General features: G+C 45.7%; 3 protein-coding genes across 5 annotated transcripts in view; 2 read left to right on the top strand and 1 right to left on the bottom strand.

The window, feature by feature from the left end:
• Nucleotides 1–3866, top strand: part of PUSL1 (pseudouridine synthase like 1) — a 30401-nt gene extending 26535 nt beyond the window's left edge. The window contains exons 3-5 of one of the 3 annotated variants that reach the window (XM_052692019.1): nucleotides 605–741; nucleotides 895–1853; nucleotides 2612–3866. In XM_052692019.1, coding sequence (XP_052547979.1) covers nucleotides 737–741; nucleotides 895–1843 — 954 coding nt within the window. In that variant the 5' untranslated portion in view covers nucleotides 605–736 and the 3' untranslated portion in view covers nucleotides 1844–1853; nucleotides 2612–3866. Of the gene's footprint in view, nucleotides 1–604; nucleotides 1854–2611 lie in introns of those variants that run through there. The other 2 variants (XM_052692018.1, XR_008208792.1) reach the window with 2 other exon arrangements.
• Nucleotides 3449–10728, bottom strand: INTS11 (integrator complex subunit 11). Its single transcript, XM_052692017.1, has 17 exons — nucleotides 10624–10728; nucleotides 10439–10536; nucleotides 9677–9750; nucleotides 9272–9500; nucleotides 9063–9161; nucleotides 8930–8964; nucleotides 8200–8338; nucleotides 8010–8074; nucleotides 7275–7464; nucleotides 7021–7104; nucleotides 6812–6901; nucleotides 6009–6171; nucleotides 5407–5514; nucleotides 4777–4838; nucleotides 4548–4690; nucleotides 4160–4289; nucleotides 3449–3612 (listed from the first exon to the last, which is right to left on the bottom strand). The coding sequence occupies exons 1-17, from the start codon at nucleotides 10649–10651 to the stop codon at nucleotides 3547–3549; spliced, it is 1803 nt and encodes a 600-aa protein (XP_052547977.1). The 5' UTR covers nucleotides 10652–10728; the 3' UTR covers nucleotides 3449–3546.
• Nucleotides 10729–10917: 189 nt separating this feature from the next.
• On the top strand, nucleotides 10918–13775 carry CPTP (ceramide-1-phosphate transfer protein). Its single transcript, XM_052692023.1, has 2 exons — nucleotides 10918–11041; nucleotides 11740–13775. Exons 1-2 carry the CDS (start codon nucleotides 10920–10922, stop codon nucleotides 12260–12262), a joined length of 645 nt encoding a protein of 214 aa, XP_052547983.1. The 5' UTR covers nucleotides 10918–10919; the 3' UTR covers nucleotides 12263–13775.
• Nucleotides 13776–13918: the final 143 nt, after the last annotated feature.

The raw sequence follows: 13918 nt of genomic DNA, 5'->3' as shown, positions 1-13918 counted from the left end.
CTGTCGTTCTGGCTTAGCACATGCTTGGCTTTGTTCTAATTAATTTTCCTCTGTTTGTGTACATGCAAATACTGTGCTGTTTGGTGAAAGACCTGTGTGAGCAGATACGTACCTTTGCCTACCTAAAGTGAAACTGTTTTGTTCCCTACAACTTCCAGTTGTAATCTTCAGTGCTTTTGACTGCAGTAGGTAAATAACTATTGGGAGGAAGTGCAATTTCAGCATTTCCTTTGGAAAGTACCGAACAACCTTTGTGTTTTCATGCTTTCAATGGCTCAGCTTGAGACACTTCATTAAAATGAGGATCATTTTTTCCACTCTGTTTAAGGACTTCTTCAGTTAAGGTGTCTCTCTTTTGATCAGTTACTCAGATTCATGTAAGCAGTGTTCTCTTCTCCAGCAGGTTTATGTGAGTGAGTGACCTAGATGAGGGGCATCCTACTTGTGTAGTGCCTCTTTCTCCCTATTTCAAACACAAACTCCTCTTTTAGGAGCTCCCTTCTGTTAACTCAGTACTGCTATCTTGTGTTGAAACACCAGCAAATAATTGGGCTGTTGTATAACCTCCAAATGCTCATGTTTTAAATGATTTATCCTCTTACAGCAACATCACTTTCCACCTAACTTGACCAAGCACAGCTGCCTGAAACGTGCCATCAGATCTAACATCACTGATAAGCACAGCTTTAGTTCTTAACCACGTGAGAAGAAATCACACTTCAAACTCAAGAACCTCATGAGGTAAGGAATGGCTTATAACTTTTATCCTGCTGGATATCCCTACACCTCAACAGAAATCATGGCAAACGTTTCCTGGACTGAAGATGTCTCCAACAGGACAGCTGTCAGGTTGGAAGCAGACTTCCAGTATTCCTTGTTTACTGTTATTTACAGCATTGTGTTCGTGCTGGGACTGATAGAAAACGTCTCAGCTCTGTACCTCCTGTCTAACAAAGCAAGGCATACGTCTCCTTCCTACATCTGCATGATAAACCTAGCTCTGGCAGACACCTTGTTTGTTTGCATGTTGCCTTTTAAAATTCATTACCACCTGAATTGGAACAACTGGATCTTTGGTGACATGGCTTGTAGGATCACTGGGACTCTGTACTACATCAACATCTATCTAAGCATTGTCTTTTTCACCTGCATCTGCGTCGATCGTTACGTTGCAGTGCTGCACCCCTTCACGTACATCCAGATCAGAGTCACTCACTACGTGGGGGTGGCCACACTCCTTTGGGTGGTTGCCCTGAGCATCATGGTTGCGCTCATTCTCGGTGGTCCCCTCCACAACAGCGGGCCCAGCAACACCACCATGTGTTTTGAGAACTTTGCAAGGAGCAGCTGGATTTCTCGCATGGCCCTTTACAACGTCCTGGCCTTGGTTTTTGGTTTTGTCATCCCGTTTGCCATCATTCTGATCTGCTACCCTCTCATTGCGAGGAGGATCTCCCAGATCAAACACAGCATTCGCAAGAGGAAAGCTCTGACGACCATCTACATCATCTTGCTCATTTGTACTTTCTGCTTTCTCCCATACCACCTCACCCATTTCCTCCACTTCTTAATGAGAATCCAGGTCATCCAGAACAAGTCATTTACTAACCTGATCTACAAAATGCGACGGGTCACCTTAGCCCTGGTGAGTTTCAACTGTTGCCTCAACCCTTTCTTGTACTACTTCACTTCTTCTAGCAGGACGTGGCACTTCAACTTCAGGTTCAGATTCAGGTCTAAAATGGTGTACACCATCTGTGATCAGAAACTCGGAGAGCACTCCTATATTTATAAACTACACCAGAGACGTGAAAATAAAAAACAGAGAGATGGAATCAACTGACCTACTCCAAGTAAGTACACTAGCCATCTTTCTAACTGTTGCTTGAAATCAAACCTGTGATACCTATCATTCTTGCATACAGTGGTTATTACATCAAGGCAGCACTGGAGGAAAGTGTCTGATGGTTATATATTTTTGTTAGCCAACTACAACAGCACTTGAGGGAGCCTGTAGTCCAGATCAAATATGCTGAGACACCATATTCATGTACATTGGTGTTCTTGCCTGCTTGGGACATAAGGCTTGGTTCTGGAATGCAGCACAGGAAAGGGTTACTTAAAACAAACCAGCCTCTTTATTGATGCTAACCCTGAAAGCTGAGTGGATCCCTGCAGTCCTGCTTGGCTTTTCCCTTTTTTGGAGGGATCCTGTGGTTTCTCCCTGGGTGTACGCCGTAGTCAGCTGTGTTCTCAAACTGCCTACATTCCACAGCCAAATAAGGGCTGCTTCTTCCCTTCTTATGAATCAGTTAATTGGCTTCCTGAGGAGTACTTGGGCACAGGCACTGTAGAATCACATGCCTGTAGAGTCAAGCTGGCCATCTCTTAAAAACATATTAGAAGATAACAGATGACAGCATTTATCAGTTAACCCTGTGGTAAACAAGCTCCAATCCATGAAGTCACTGGGGAAAGTCAGTGTTCCTACACAACTTGCACAACTTACACTGTGCTGTACTGCTCAAACGTCAAAGCTTTTCTTTTTTAATGACTGATGAAGTGATGATGATGTGTCTGACCCATTTCACCCTTTCTCCTGTATTAACAGAATCACAGAGCTTCAGAGAACTGCTGAGTTTTCTACCCACAGAGTGGGACTACACCATCACGAGAGGAAAGAATTTATCATTCATGAGTTACCAAACACCAGAAAGCCACGACTGACTCAACTTGCTTAAAAGCCAGCAACTTTACAGGATGAGATTTTGGTAACAGCTGAACATCTTTCCATCTTCCTATGCCTTAACAAACAGTGGAAGGACTTCTAACACTGCAGGGACTTCTCTGCAACTAACCACAAATGTTATGGTGTGGACAAAAGAGGATTTTTTTTTTTTTAAATATATTTTACTAGAACCTACATCAAGAAGGTGCAGGTATCTTTAAGGCTTGTCAGCTATTATTCATGCTTCCCTCAATGAAAGTGAAGCTGCTGGGTAAACAACATGTTTAAAGCTTCGTACTTCTGCCTACGTTATATTTCTGCTTTGCATTTTAATTTTGAAGCTTTGAAAGCTTCTTGTTTTGGCCCTTCAGCAAGAAGACTCCCTGATAATAACCTTTAATGACACCCTTAATGGCTAAAGCCCAGAAAGCTGTTCTGCCCCATGCACAGAACCCAGGCCTTCAGGTCAGTGCAGGGCTCACTGCGTGGCTGTTGCTTCTAGTTACATTTGTGAACAAAAAGCTGGAATGGCATTTAAAGAAAATGAGCTGTGGGAGTAAAAGAATGCTGGATCTCTTACCTTACTGTGTAAGTGATGTGAAGTTTGTTCTTCAGGACTTCTTAAGAACAGGCTGCAGTGACAACCTAGCCCTGTTTCCAAATAGAGGAAGACTGGTACTGCTGAACACTCTCACTGTGGCTAATGAACAGACACTGAAGTTCCTTTTTCAAATGTTTCTCTAGTTCTGTTTTAATAACGTAAACAAAATAAGATCTGTACTTTTCTGAAGCACCAACTGTGCCTGCTGCTCTGTGGCTCAAGATGTGCTCTGGGGCAGTCCCTTTTTCAGCAGGGATGTGAGATAGCTGCCTAATTCTTCATCCTATAGAAAAGAAAATCAGGTTGAGAGCGATTGTCCACTTGACTCCCATTTCTGCTATCTAGAATTAGGCTAAAATAACTCTTGGATGCAACAGCAGCAGTGTTCAAATATGGAAATGAATGCAGTTAGCACAAATGTATTCCTAGGTGTTCTTTCAAAATACAAACCTAAAACTTGTGGTTGTCAAATAAGGTGTCTGGATCTCCAAGTTCTCCCTTTTAGAATAAATGATTATTTTTCTTAAAAGCAAAGAATGAAGATCTGTTGAATTGACTTTTTTTTTTTTTTTGCTCTGCTCTCAAGGCACTTCCTCTCTATTGAAAAAAAAGCACTCAAAATGCAGCTGTAAGGAATATATTCTTGAGGAAAACAACTATCTAATCTGAGCACAACTTTGTCTTAATGAACTTTCTGGTTCCAGGATGAAGTTTTATTCCTACTTCATAAAATGCCCACCCTCTATTGCTACCCTGCAGGCCTGTTTTGGACTGAAAGATGTTAAGACCAATTAGAATTGGTTGTAATGTATGTTTTCAAGTATTCCTACCTGGTAAGTCCAGGATACGAGCAGAACTTTGGTTCCTTGATCCTCTGAGTGTGCTGTGGCTTGGATAAGAATGGATTCAACTGTTATAGAACCATCAGGGAGATGCTGCACTGAATAATCCTTCAGGACCCTGGTGAGACAGAAGGTATTAAATTTATTTTGGAGGGGACTGCATTAGCTTGCCAAGAGCATGAGTGCATCTGCTGATTAGCAGCCCCTGCTACTGAAGTGTAACTGCTCCTCTGGTCACAGTAGCTAAATAGATTGAGGTCTGGAGCAGTTACTCTCTTTGGGGATGCAGGAAATTTTCTTCAATCAGTCTGGAAGGGCTGCCTCTCTTAAGAATGATGCAATCATTCAGCCCAAGGGGAAAAACCAGCCAAGTTACCCTTTGAGGTGGTTGTACACACGGAGCACGGTCTCGTGTTCTTTCCGCGGGTCCTGAATGTGAACACGGCAGGTGAAGCGCAGCTGGTGCTCTGCAAGGCCCAGCTCCTTCAGGGCCTGCTCAGGAGAAACCAGGCGGAAGCTCTGCAGAGGAAGAGTGCAAACTCATTCCAAACTATTTCCTTGTGCACGCTTTATTTCCCCCTCTGCAGCCCCCAAGCGTTACTTACGTTGTCCTTCATGATCAGCGTGCCATGCATAAGCTTTGGCTTCTTGGCATCTGGTAAGAGACCTAAGCCAAGGGAAGAGAAAGACAACAGGGTTAATGATACCATGTTTAACACATCTAAGACAACTGCTCTGGACTCCATGGATTTCCAAGTCTCAGCTGAGGCCTGCAGACTATGACATCTTTGTTCATCTGTGCCTTAAAACAAAGCTCACGGCGTTTAAGTCATTGCTGGGGCTCCAGACATGTAAGAAACAATGTCCAGAACTACACCTCAGCTGCCTCTCTCTTCTCATATCATTTCCTAATATGAGAAGCTTTAAGATTACATTGAATTTATTTAAGTAATTCCAGTCCTCAACAGCAAAAGCACACAAGCTTCATTTTCATAGCAAATGGGCAATGAGAAGCAAGCAAGGTAACTTTGGGCCTGTTTTGTTGCTGTTTTTAAGCACTGTTGAACACCCATCCCCAGCACAGCAGCTATCTCACTTCACAGAAGCCCCTCTCACCCACTCAAACACTGTACAACCTGTTCTGACACAGGAAGGACTGCTACAAATAGCCCTGCAATTGCATTCGAGGGGCAGGACCCCAAATATCTGATTCTTGGTTGAAAAAAACGTGTCACCTATTGCTGTTTCTCTCTTCAGGAGTCCCAGGGAGATGTCCACTGGAATGCTGGGGTTGGTGAATATAGTCGTGGTCTCTCCATTTGCAGGCATGTAACAGCTGACATCTGCAGTGTAAAGAAACAGTGTTAGGATGGTGCAGCCCTCTGATGCCCATAACAAAGTACTGAAAAGTAAACAGCCACCCAGCGTGCATTCTCTGCTTTCTCTGCTCATCTTTTCAGTCAGGAATTATTTTTTCCCACCTCATCTGGACTTCATTCCCCATAATTAACGTTGCTAAATTAACATTTCTGATACATGCCTGCCTCTGCCATTTTTAAGTCTGAAGAAATACAAATGCAGTAAATGCTGAACCATAGCAATGCAAACAGAACATCACAGTGTAACACCACAATCACAACGTTCCACCACTTGAAGCCTAATGGCCATTAAAATTGAATGGTCTTCATATGTCAGTATACACTACAGATACTGATTTCTTGAGGCTGACAGGTCCTGTAAATCACGCCATTCCTAACTCTAAGCTGATTACCAGTAAATTAATTATGTAAACATAAAGCTTTCCTTCTACTGTTTTCAGTACCAAAAGTCTACGTACGAAATTCCTGCTCTATTTTCTGCTTCAAAAACTCCATTTTCTTTGCTTCCCCGTGGACCAGCAGGACATTGCGTGGCTCAGCCTGGCGAATCAGCTGCATGATTCCCTTGGCATCAGCGTGGGCACTGAAGGACATGTACTCCACCTGCATCTTTACTTCCAGCTGCAAGAGGAGGGGTGGGAAGCAGAGGTGCAGTGAATCAGGAGCCACTTTGCCTTGTATACCATGTGCAAACTGACTGAGACCTCTCCACGTTTACTTTAAGGAAGATCACTTAGATTGGGAACATCTCTCCAACCTAATTTCCCAATCCAAGTGTTCCATGCCCTTGGACTGGGAAATTCAGGTGAGGAAGAAAGCTGCTGGACAGCAGAAGTGAAACACATCGATATTAAGAAAAGCTCCCAGTAACTCAGAGTCAAATTGCATTTTCAGAGCACAGTTCCTTCCACACATCTGCCAAAACACAACACTCCAGTAGGCTCAGGATCAGCTTCAATAGCCCCTTCAGTGTGAAACTGTATCACTGCTACCTGACTGACAGGGTCTGCTTACCAAACGAAGTCATTAATACTCCTCTGATAAAAACCATGGGCAACAGAATGGCTGAGAAGGCACACTATTGCCAAAGCAATGACAAAACAGCCCAGTTTCATTCTGATTGAAATGTTACTCAGGTTTTTCCCATGTTACATGCAGCACATTCCCCTATAGATATATATTTATAACACATGGTGTCTAACTGCCACCTGAAGTCCCAAAAAGCTTCCCCAAAACAATTCTCATTGAAAATAAAACTTACTATTTGCCTTCCCTCCATTTCCAGCTTGCGTTGTCCACTCAGAATCTTATGGCCCACCGTTCCCTGCACACAATAGCCCGGCATGATGACCTGAGAAAGAAACCAGGATCGTTTAGCCCCACACCTTAGGAAAACCTTTGTTCTTACAATGCTATCTGCAACAGTATCACATGAATACAAAACATCACTTAGGAAACAGAATTTCTTACCATATTCTTTTCATTCCCTGCCCATTTCCTGAAGATCTGCAGGGACTGCCCTGCATGAAGCATACCAGGTGTTGCAAACACAACCTAGAATCCAAAGACGTGTCAAAAACAACAGCAGAAAAAACACGTGTTTATTCAAAATATCATTACATATAAATTTCCTAAAACTGTGGAGAGGATCTACTAAATAAACATTACACCACACTTACTACAACAAGGCTGTAACGGGGCCTCAACTGTTAATGCCAACCTACCATTGGTCCTGGATTATCTGCAAAGGCTCTATCAAATGCTTTGATGTGTTTGAACTCAAACATGTTTCTCTGCACAAATGTCTTCCGGATTTTCTGATTAGTCCATGTGATGAAGAGCTTGTAATAGTGATTAGCCTTCTCTGTCAGTCCAGTGGAAAAATAAATTGGAGCTTTCAAGTTCATTCTTTCCCTGGAGAAAGAAGAGATCCAGACACAGGTGAGGACCAAATTAGTATCTTAGCTCTCTGTGCTCAAAGTCCACGAATCTCTGTAGTCTCCAAAGATTTCTGGGCACAACACGCTCTCAGGAAACCACCAGTCAATATTTTGGCAATCCTGGATCGTTATGCATTTGCTTTGGTACTACCAGAAACATTTCCATACGATGCTTATAAGAAAGTTGAACGCTTTTTTTTTTATCCTTCTTTCTTCCCTTCCACGTAAAAACAGTTTCACAATGTGGCAAAGATGCCATCAAACTATTTAATGGTCCCAAGTGCTTGGGGAAGGAGGAGAGAGTGATCCTGGAGAGGACATGTTCAGTTTAATGCTTAGAGTCAGAAACACTGATAAATAAGTGACACGTGGAAAGAAGCACTTCTCACTATGGGCCAACGTGCAGAGAAAAACTAAGGAGGGTATTTGTACCAAACAGAAAAGAATTGTAGAAACCTTGAGGACATCAACGTGAAGAGGACAAGGAGGAAGAACGTGCACCAAAGAGACTGCACTCACCAGAACGTTTCCAATAAAATACAAAGTTCCTGGGCACGACCAAGGGCAAAAACTGGGATAAGAACCTGCAACAGAGACATGATTTAGTCTATGTATCCTGAAGAGCACACAGATAGCACTGCAGCATTACCAGTGCTGAACAAGAGCTTCACAGGGAGCAGAAAACACATCACTCATCAGAGTGCTCTACCTTTCCCCCTCGTTCCACAGTCTCATGAACTTTCTTCAGGAAGTCTCTTTCTCTGCAGCGTTTGGAGTCTCTGATAGTTGTGGCATAGGTGGATTCTGTTATTAATAAATCAGGGCGACACTTATCAATCCAGGCAGCACTGAAACAAAAGGGTTTTTTAATGAGTCATCAAATTAAGAGCCAGCATCCATCACTTCTCTGCAGGTCTCGGCTGCACAACATCACTATCTCCATGTGGAGGTAGAATTTAACCCAGCTCAGAATAGAGACCAACTCCATGGATTTTGAAAAGCAATTTTTCAGTCTGTTATTTAATTTTTTTTATGCTTCCTAAGCTTTATGAATGTTAAAAAACTCTCACAGCCAGTAAAAAGAAAAGCAGTGTTAAAGGTGGTGACTGGCACTCTCTTAAAAATCAAATGCTTGTGGAAGATACCACAACAATAAAGCATTTCAAACATTAAATCCAATTACCACACAGCCTTAAAATGGATTAATATGAGTACAGAGAAAAAGATTACATTAAGGTCTGTCCTGGGGACTCAATTTAACTCTGATCCTCGTAATTCACACTTGCATTTATCTTTGCTGGAAAGACATCATTAAGCATCCCAGTCTCCCAAAGAACAAAGGATCAATGCTGGTAAGCCCCCATGTATTAACAGAAGCTGTGGTAAAATTGCCCTGCTTGAAATAAATACAATTCACAGAAACTCAGCTTCCTACTTACCCTAGATGTCTGTCTGGTGTCATGTTATAATCACCCTAAGAGAGGAAAGGAAATCCATTCATTTTCTCAAGCTAATGGAACAGCCTATTAAAAGGAAACGTAGGCATCTGTAACTCCTGCTGTGCATACTTACAGTGTACACAACCGACTCACATCCAACCTTGATCTGGAACATGGCTGCTCCCAGCACGTGGCCTGCATAGTACGCCTTGATCTCCAGCTCCTCATCCACCTGCAACACGTGCAAACACCGTGGTAAGCACTTCACAAACAGAAAACTGCTCTGCCTTCCACAATAGTTCAGTAGGTCCAATCCAAGCCTATGCAGAAATGGTCGTTTACCTGAACTGTCTGATGAAGATGCACAGCGACCACTTTTTTCATGCAGTCCTTAATCATCTGGGACGTGAAGAAGTTGGTCTCCCCTTTCTTATCTACAGTTATTTTCCTGTAGTCCTCCAGGAGGATAGGACAGATGGCCTTGGTAGGATGTGTCATATAAATGGGCCCATCGTAGCCAACCATCTCACTGAAATAGGGGAGAGCTCCACAATGGTCCAAATGGAAGTGGCTGCAAAAGAGACAGAAAGGATAAAGACATCACATAGCAACTTAGATTGGTTCTCACGGCTTGCTTCACCTCTTCAAAGCACTCCACAAAATAAAAGAACTTTTCTTTTTTTCCCTTTAGAAACAAAACTTGCCTACTTCCCATTTCAGCTGTGATCAGAAAGGAAGCTTTCTCACCTGATGATCACACAGTCTAGAAAGTCAGTCAGCCTCCCATTCTGAGTAATGTAGGAAAAGTCAGGAAAGCGCCTCTGCAAAGAGGTGAAGAGCAGGTTACCAACCCAAAACAAAGCCTTAGTGCTACATCATTAACTGCAGGGACCACCAGCAGGAACCACCTGCTACACTGGATGCTGTAACCCATCTCAAGGCAAGACTGAGCTGCTCTCAGCAACACTGTAAGAGCTACAGGCAATGCCACGGATACTCACTCACATGCATGAAGAGTCAGAAGGAAAAAGGATGAGCTCCTCTACAGACTGAGGGAGCAGGGCTTGTTCAGCCTGGAGAAGAGAAAGCTGCACGGAGACCCTACTGAGGCCTTTCAGTGTTTAAAAGGGGATTATAAAAAGGAGAAGAACCAACTTTATACAATGGTAGATAACAATAAGACAGGAGAAATGATTTTAAGCTCAAGGAGGGAAGGTTTAGATTGGATATCAGGGGGAAGTACTTCACAGAGAGAGTGCTGAGGTGCTGGAACAGGCTGCCCAGAGAGGCAGGGGATGCTCTGGAGGTGTTAAGACCAGGCTGGATGGGGCTCTGGGCAACCTGGTCTAGTATTAAATGTGGAGGTTGGTGGCCCTGTCTGTGGCAGGGGGTTGGAACGAGATGATCCTTAGGGTCCCTTCCAACCCAAGCCGCGCTACGATCCTACAAGAGGACAACCAGCGCCGCCTACGAACAGATAAACCGTGCGCTCCTCCCTGCCGTACTCACGTCATCGTTGTAGCCCATGTGCATCCCGCAGTCCAGCATCACGTTTTTCCCCGCGATGGACACCAGGATGCAGCTGCGCCCCACGTCCTGCCCGGCGCCTGCAGCGAGTCAAGGGGGCGCCATAACGCGGCTGCTCCGCAACGCTCGGCGCGGATCCACGGCGGGGGCCCGAAGGCGGCACTTACCGAGCGGCGTCACCTTGATCTCGGGCATTTTAACCCCCCTCAGAGCTCAAAGCGCGGCCGGGTTCTTCTGGAAACGGCCTACGAGGCGGCGCGGCCCGGATTCTTTTACGGCCACATTGCAAGGGCTGCTCAAATAGAAGGGGGTTTAGCTTCGATCTGGATAGAAAGCGTTCCGAAAGCAGCGCTCAAAACACCGAGGCCCGCAGCCGCAGGCGGACGCCGCTCCGTCGGTGCCGCCCCGCTCCCGCCCTTCTCCTCAACGTCCCGCGCACGCGCGGTTCCTCCCGCCCGGCAAGATGGCGGCGGCGCCGGGCGCCTTCAGCCTGCGGGAGGTGCTGGCCGCCTTCCAGGCGTGCGTGACGGAGCAGCGCGAGGTGCTGCTGGGCCCGTACCTCCAAGGCTGGCGGGGACTCGTGCGGTGAGTGCGGGACCGGGCGGGGAGGACGTTGCGAACGTGAGGCAGACGACCGAGAAGGCCAGCGGCATCCTGGGCTGCTTTAGAAAGAGCGCGGGCAGCAGGAGCGGGGAGGCGATCGTCCCGCTGTACTCGGCAGTGGTGAGGACACGCCTCAAGTATTGCCTTCAGTTTTGGGCCCCTCGCTACAAAAAAGACATTGAGGAGCGTGTCCAGAGAAGGGCAACGAAAGCGGTGAGGGGTCTGGAGCACGAGTATTACAGGGAGAGGCTGAGGGAGCTGGGATTGTTGGGTCTGGAGAAGAGGCGGCTCAGGGCAGACCTCACTGCGTTCTGTGATTACCTGAAGGGAGGCTGCGGTGAGGAGGGGTTTGGCCTCTTCTCCCAGGCAACAAACAGGACCTGAGGAAATGGCCGCACGTTGTGCCAGAGGTTTAGGTTAGACATGAGGAAGAATTTTTTCTCTCAGAGAGTGGTCAGGTGCTGGAATGGCTGCACAGGGAGGTGGAGGAGTCGCCATCCTTGGTAGTGTTCAAGAGGAGCCCGGATGAGGAGCTGCGAGATGTGGTTTAGTGCTTGTGGTCGCAATGGTGATGGGAGGATGGTTGGACTAGATGATCTTGCAGGTCATTTCCAACCTTGTGATTCTATGATACACGCTTGGCAGCCGCCGGTTTCTATACACTCCATTTATCCCTTCAGCTTCCTGAACGGCTTGGGCGCCATCTTCTCCTTCATCTCCAAGGACGCGGTGACCAAAATTCAGATCATGGAGAGCTACTGCGGCGGGGAGCAGCAGGAGGAGTACCGCACTCTGCAGTCCATGGTGAGCTACGAGCTGAGCAGAGGGCTGGTCGACCTGCAACGGCGATCGTCCCACCCTGACTCAGGTTGCAGGACCATTCTGCGGCTGCACCGCGCCCTGCGTTGGCTGCAGCTGTTCCTCGAGGGGCTGCGCACTGCCCGGCAGGATGCCAGCACATCAGCCATCTGCACGGACAGTTACAACGCCTCGCTGGCTGCCTATCACCCCTGGGTCGTCCGCAAGGCTGCCGTCGTGGCGTTCTGTGCGCTGCCGTCACGCGATGCCTTCCTGGAGGTGATGAACGTGGGAGGCCCCGAGGAGGCTGTGAAGATGCTGGGCGATGCTCTGCCCCACATCCGTGATGTGTATGGCATCACGCAGGAGCTGTATGAGCAGCACCGCCTGCTGAACCTGCCCTGAGCACATCCCCATCCCCTTTTTGTAGCCACGCAGAGCTGATGGTGCTCAGCTGTGGTCTGATGACAAAAAGGAAATGCACTAAAATACATACAGTTCTATACATATATCATCACCTCAGCTCTACAGGGAGGAAAAGTGTCCACAAGCACAGTCAAGGGAATGCTTCTCTCCCCCAGGCTCCAATGCGAGGCTTTGGGGTCTTGTTAAGCCAGACTGCACCTTCAGCACTTGTACCACGGAATGGTGACAGCACCAAAGGCTGTAGTAACTCCCTTACACCGGATATCTCAACACCTGCACCTTAAGCTCACTTGGCCACTTTGTTTACAAGCTGTTCCCTTGGAGCTGCTGCTTTCTGCCCCACACTCTGCTTTAGCACTCAAAATAGAATTCTGGGTAACATGTCTGAAAAGAACCTGCTTTAGCACTCAGAATAGAATCCTCCTGTCTGAAAAGAACTGCCTTCCCTTATGGTCACCAACAGACTGTTCCTTTCCATATGATCCATCCTGCAGGGCTTTGCTCATTGTTTCTTCTGTCCTTTGTGTGTCTTGGGGTGTGGACCAGTTCTTCCCGTGTCCTACATAGCACTACATACCCAGCTAAGGCAGCTGACTGTATTTCTTCTCTTAGCCTTGCTTCTAAATGGTCATTTGTTATTTATTTTTAATGAATGTGTCAAATGCCTACAAAAGTAACTTCTCTAACTACAATCACTGCATATAATAGCCAGTATCTATATATGAAGTATGTAAAATTGAGTTTACTTAGCTACTTCAGAGCTGAAAAAGCACAACTCTTTTACTTCAGGAAGACATGAGTGGCTGGGGGAGAATCCCACAGACCATCACGTTTTGGTTTCCTCTCAACTAAGAGCCACTTTGGCTTGAAGTAACACTGCATGATTCAGGAAATCACTATTACCTCACTGGGGTCAGCTGGGCACTACATTACATGATTAACAAGCTGCTAGAGAGTATCCCTTACAGGAATGCTTTCCTTTCTTGCCGTGTTGGAAGAAAGATGAGTTACAGTGTTATCTGTTCATCTCTGTCTTTCACCAGCAGTCTCTCATTCACTGATCAGGTGTGAAACCAACATCAGAAGTAACCCAGACGGAGTACTGAGAATTTGCCTGTACATCCTAAATGGGGGAATGGCTGCTATGCTGTAAAGACAAATACTCTCTTTTTCTGCCAAAGCCACTTCAAAAATAACACAGTTCAATAGAATAAGTCCATAGATTAAAATGGAGCAGTTCCACCATACACAAAATACTTCCTGCTGCGCTCTGTGATTACAGATGGTGCTGGTATTTCAGCTGGTAAAGTGTATTAAATGCCTTAAATTATATCACATAATCTGTGTCAAATGAAGGTATATTTGATGTCTTGTAGATTTAATGCAGGAATGGCAGTGTCACATTTAGTCTCAGCCGTTCCTTGTAGGAGGCAAGCATTACTGTTGAAAATGAAGTTCTGCAATTAAAGAATCAAAGTTTCTCTGCAGGGAAGAGCTCTGTTGTGCATTCATTACCAAAAATTCTGTGCAATGTGTGCTTCAAGTGAAGGGCAGTTTTCCATCAGCCTGCATTTTCTCATTTGAACAAGGTAGCCCCTAATGCAAACGGCGTTCACTTGGGGTCCCCTAGGAAAT

This window comes from Tympanuchus pallidicinctus, unplaced genomic scaffold (assembly GCF_026119805.1).
Source record: "Tympanuchus pallidicinctus isolate F22 unplaced genomic scaffold, pur_lepc_1.0 scaffold29, whole genome shotgun sequence".
Lineage (NCBI taxonomy): Eukaryota > Metazoa > Chordata > Aves > Galliformes > Phasianidae > Tympanuchus > Tympanuchus pallidicinctus.
This window is presented reverse-complemented; position numbering and strand designations above follow the sequence as displayed.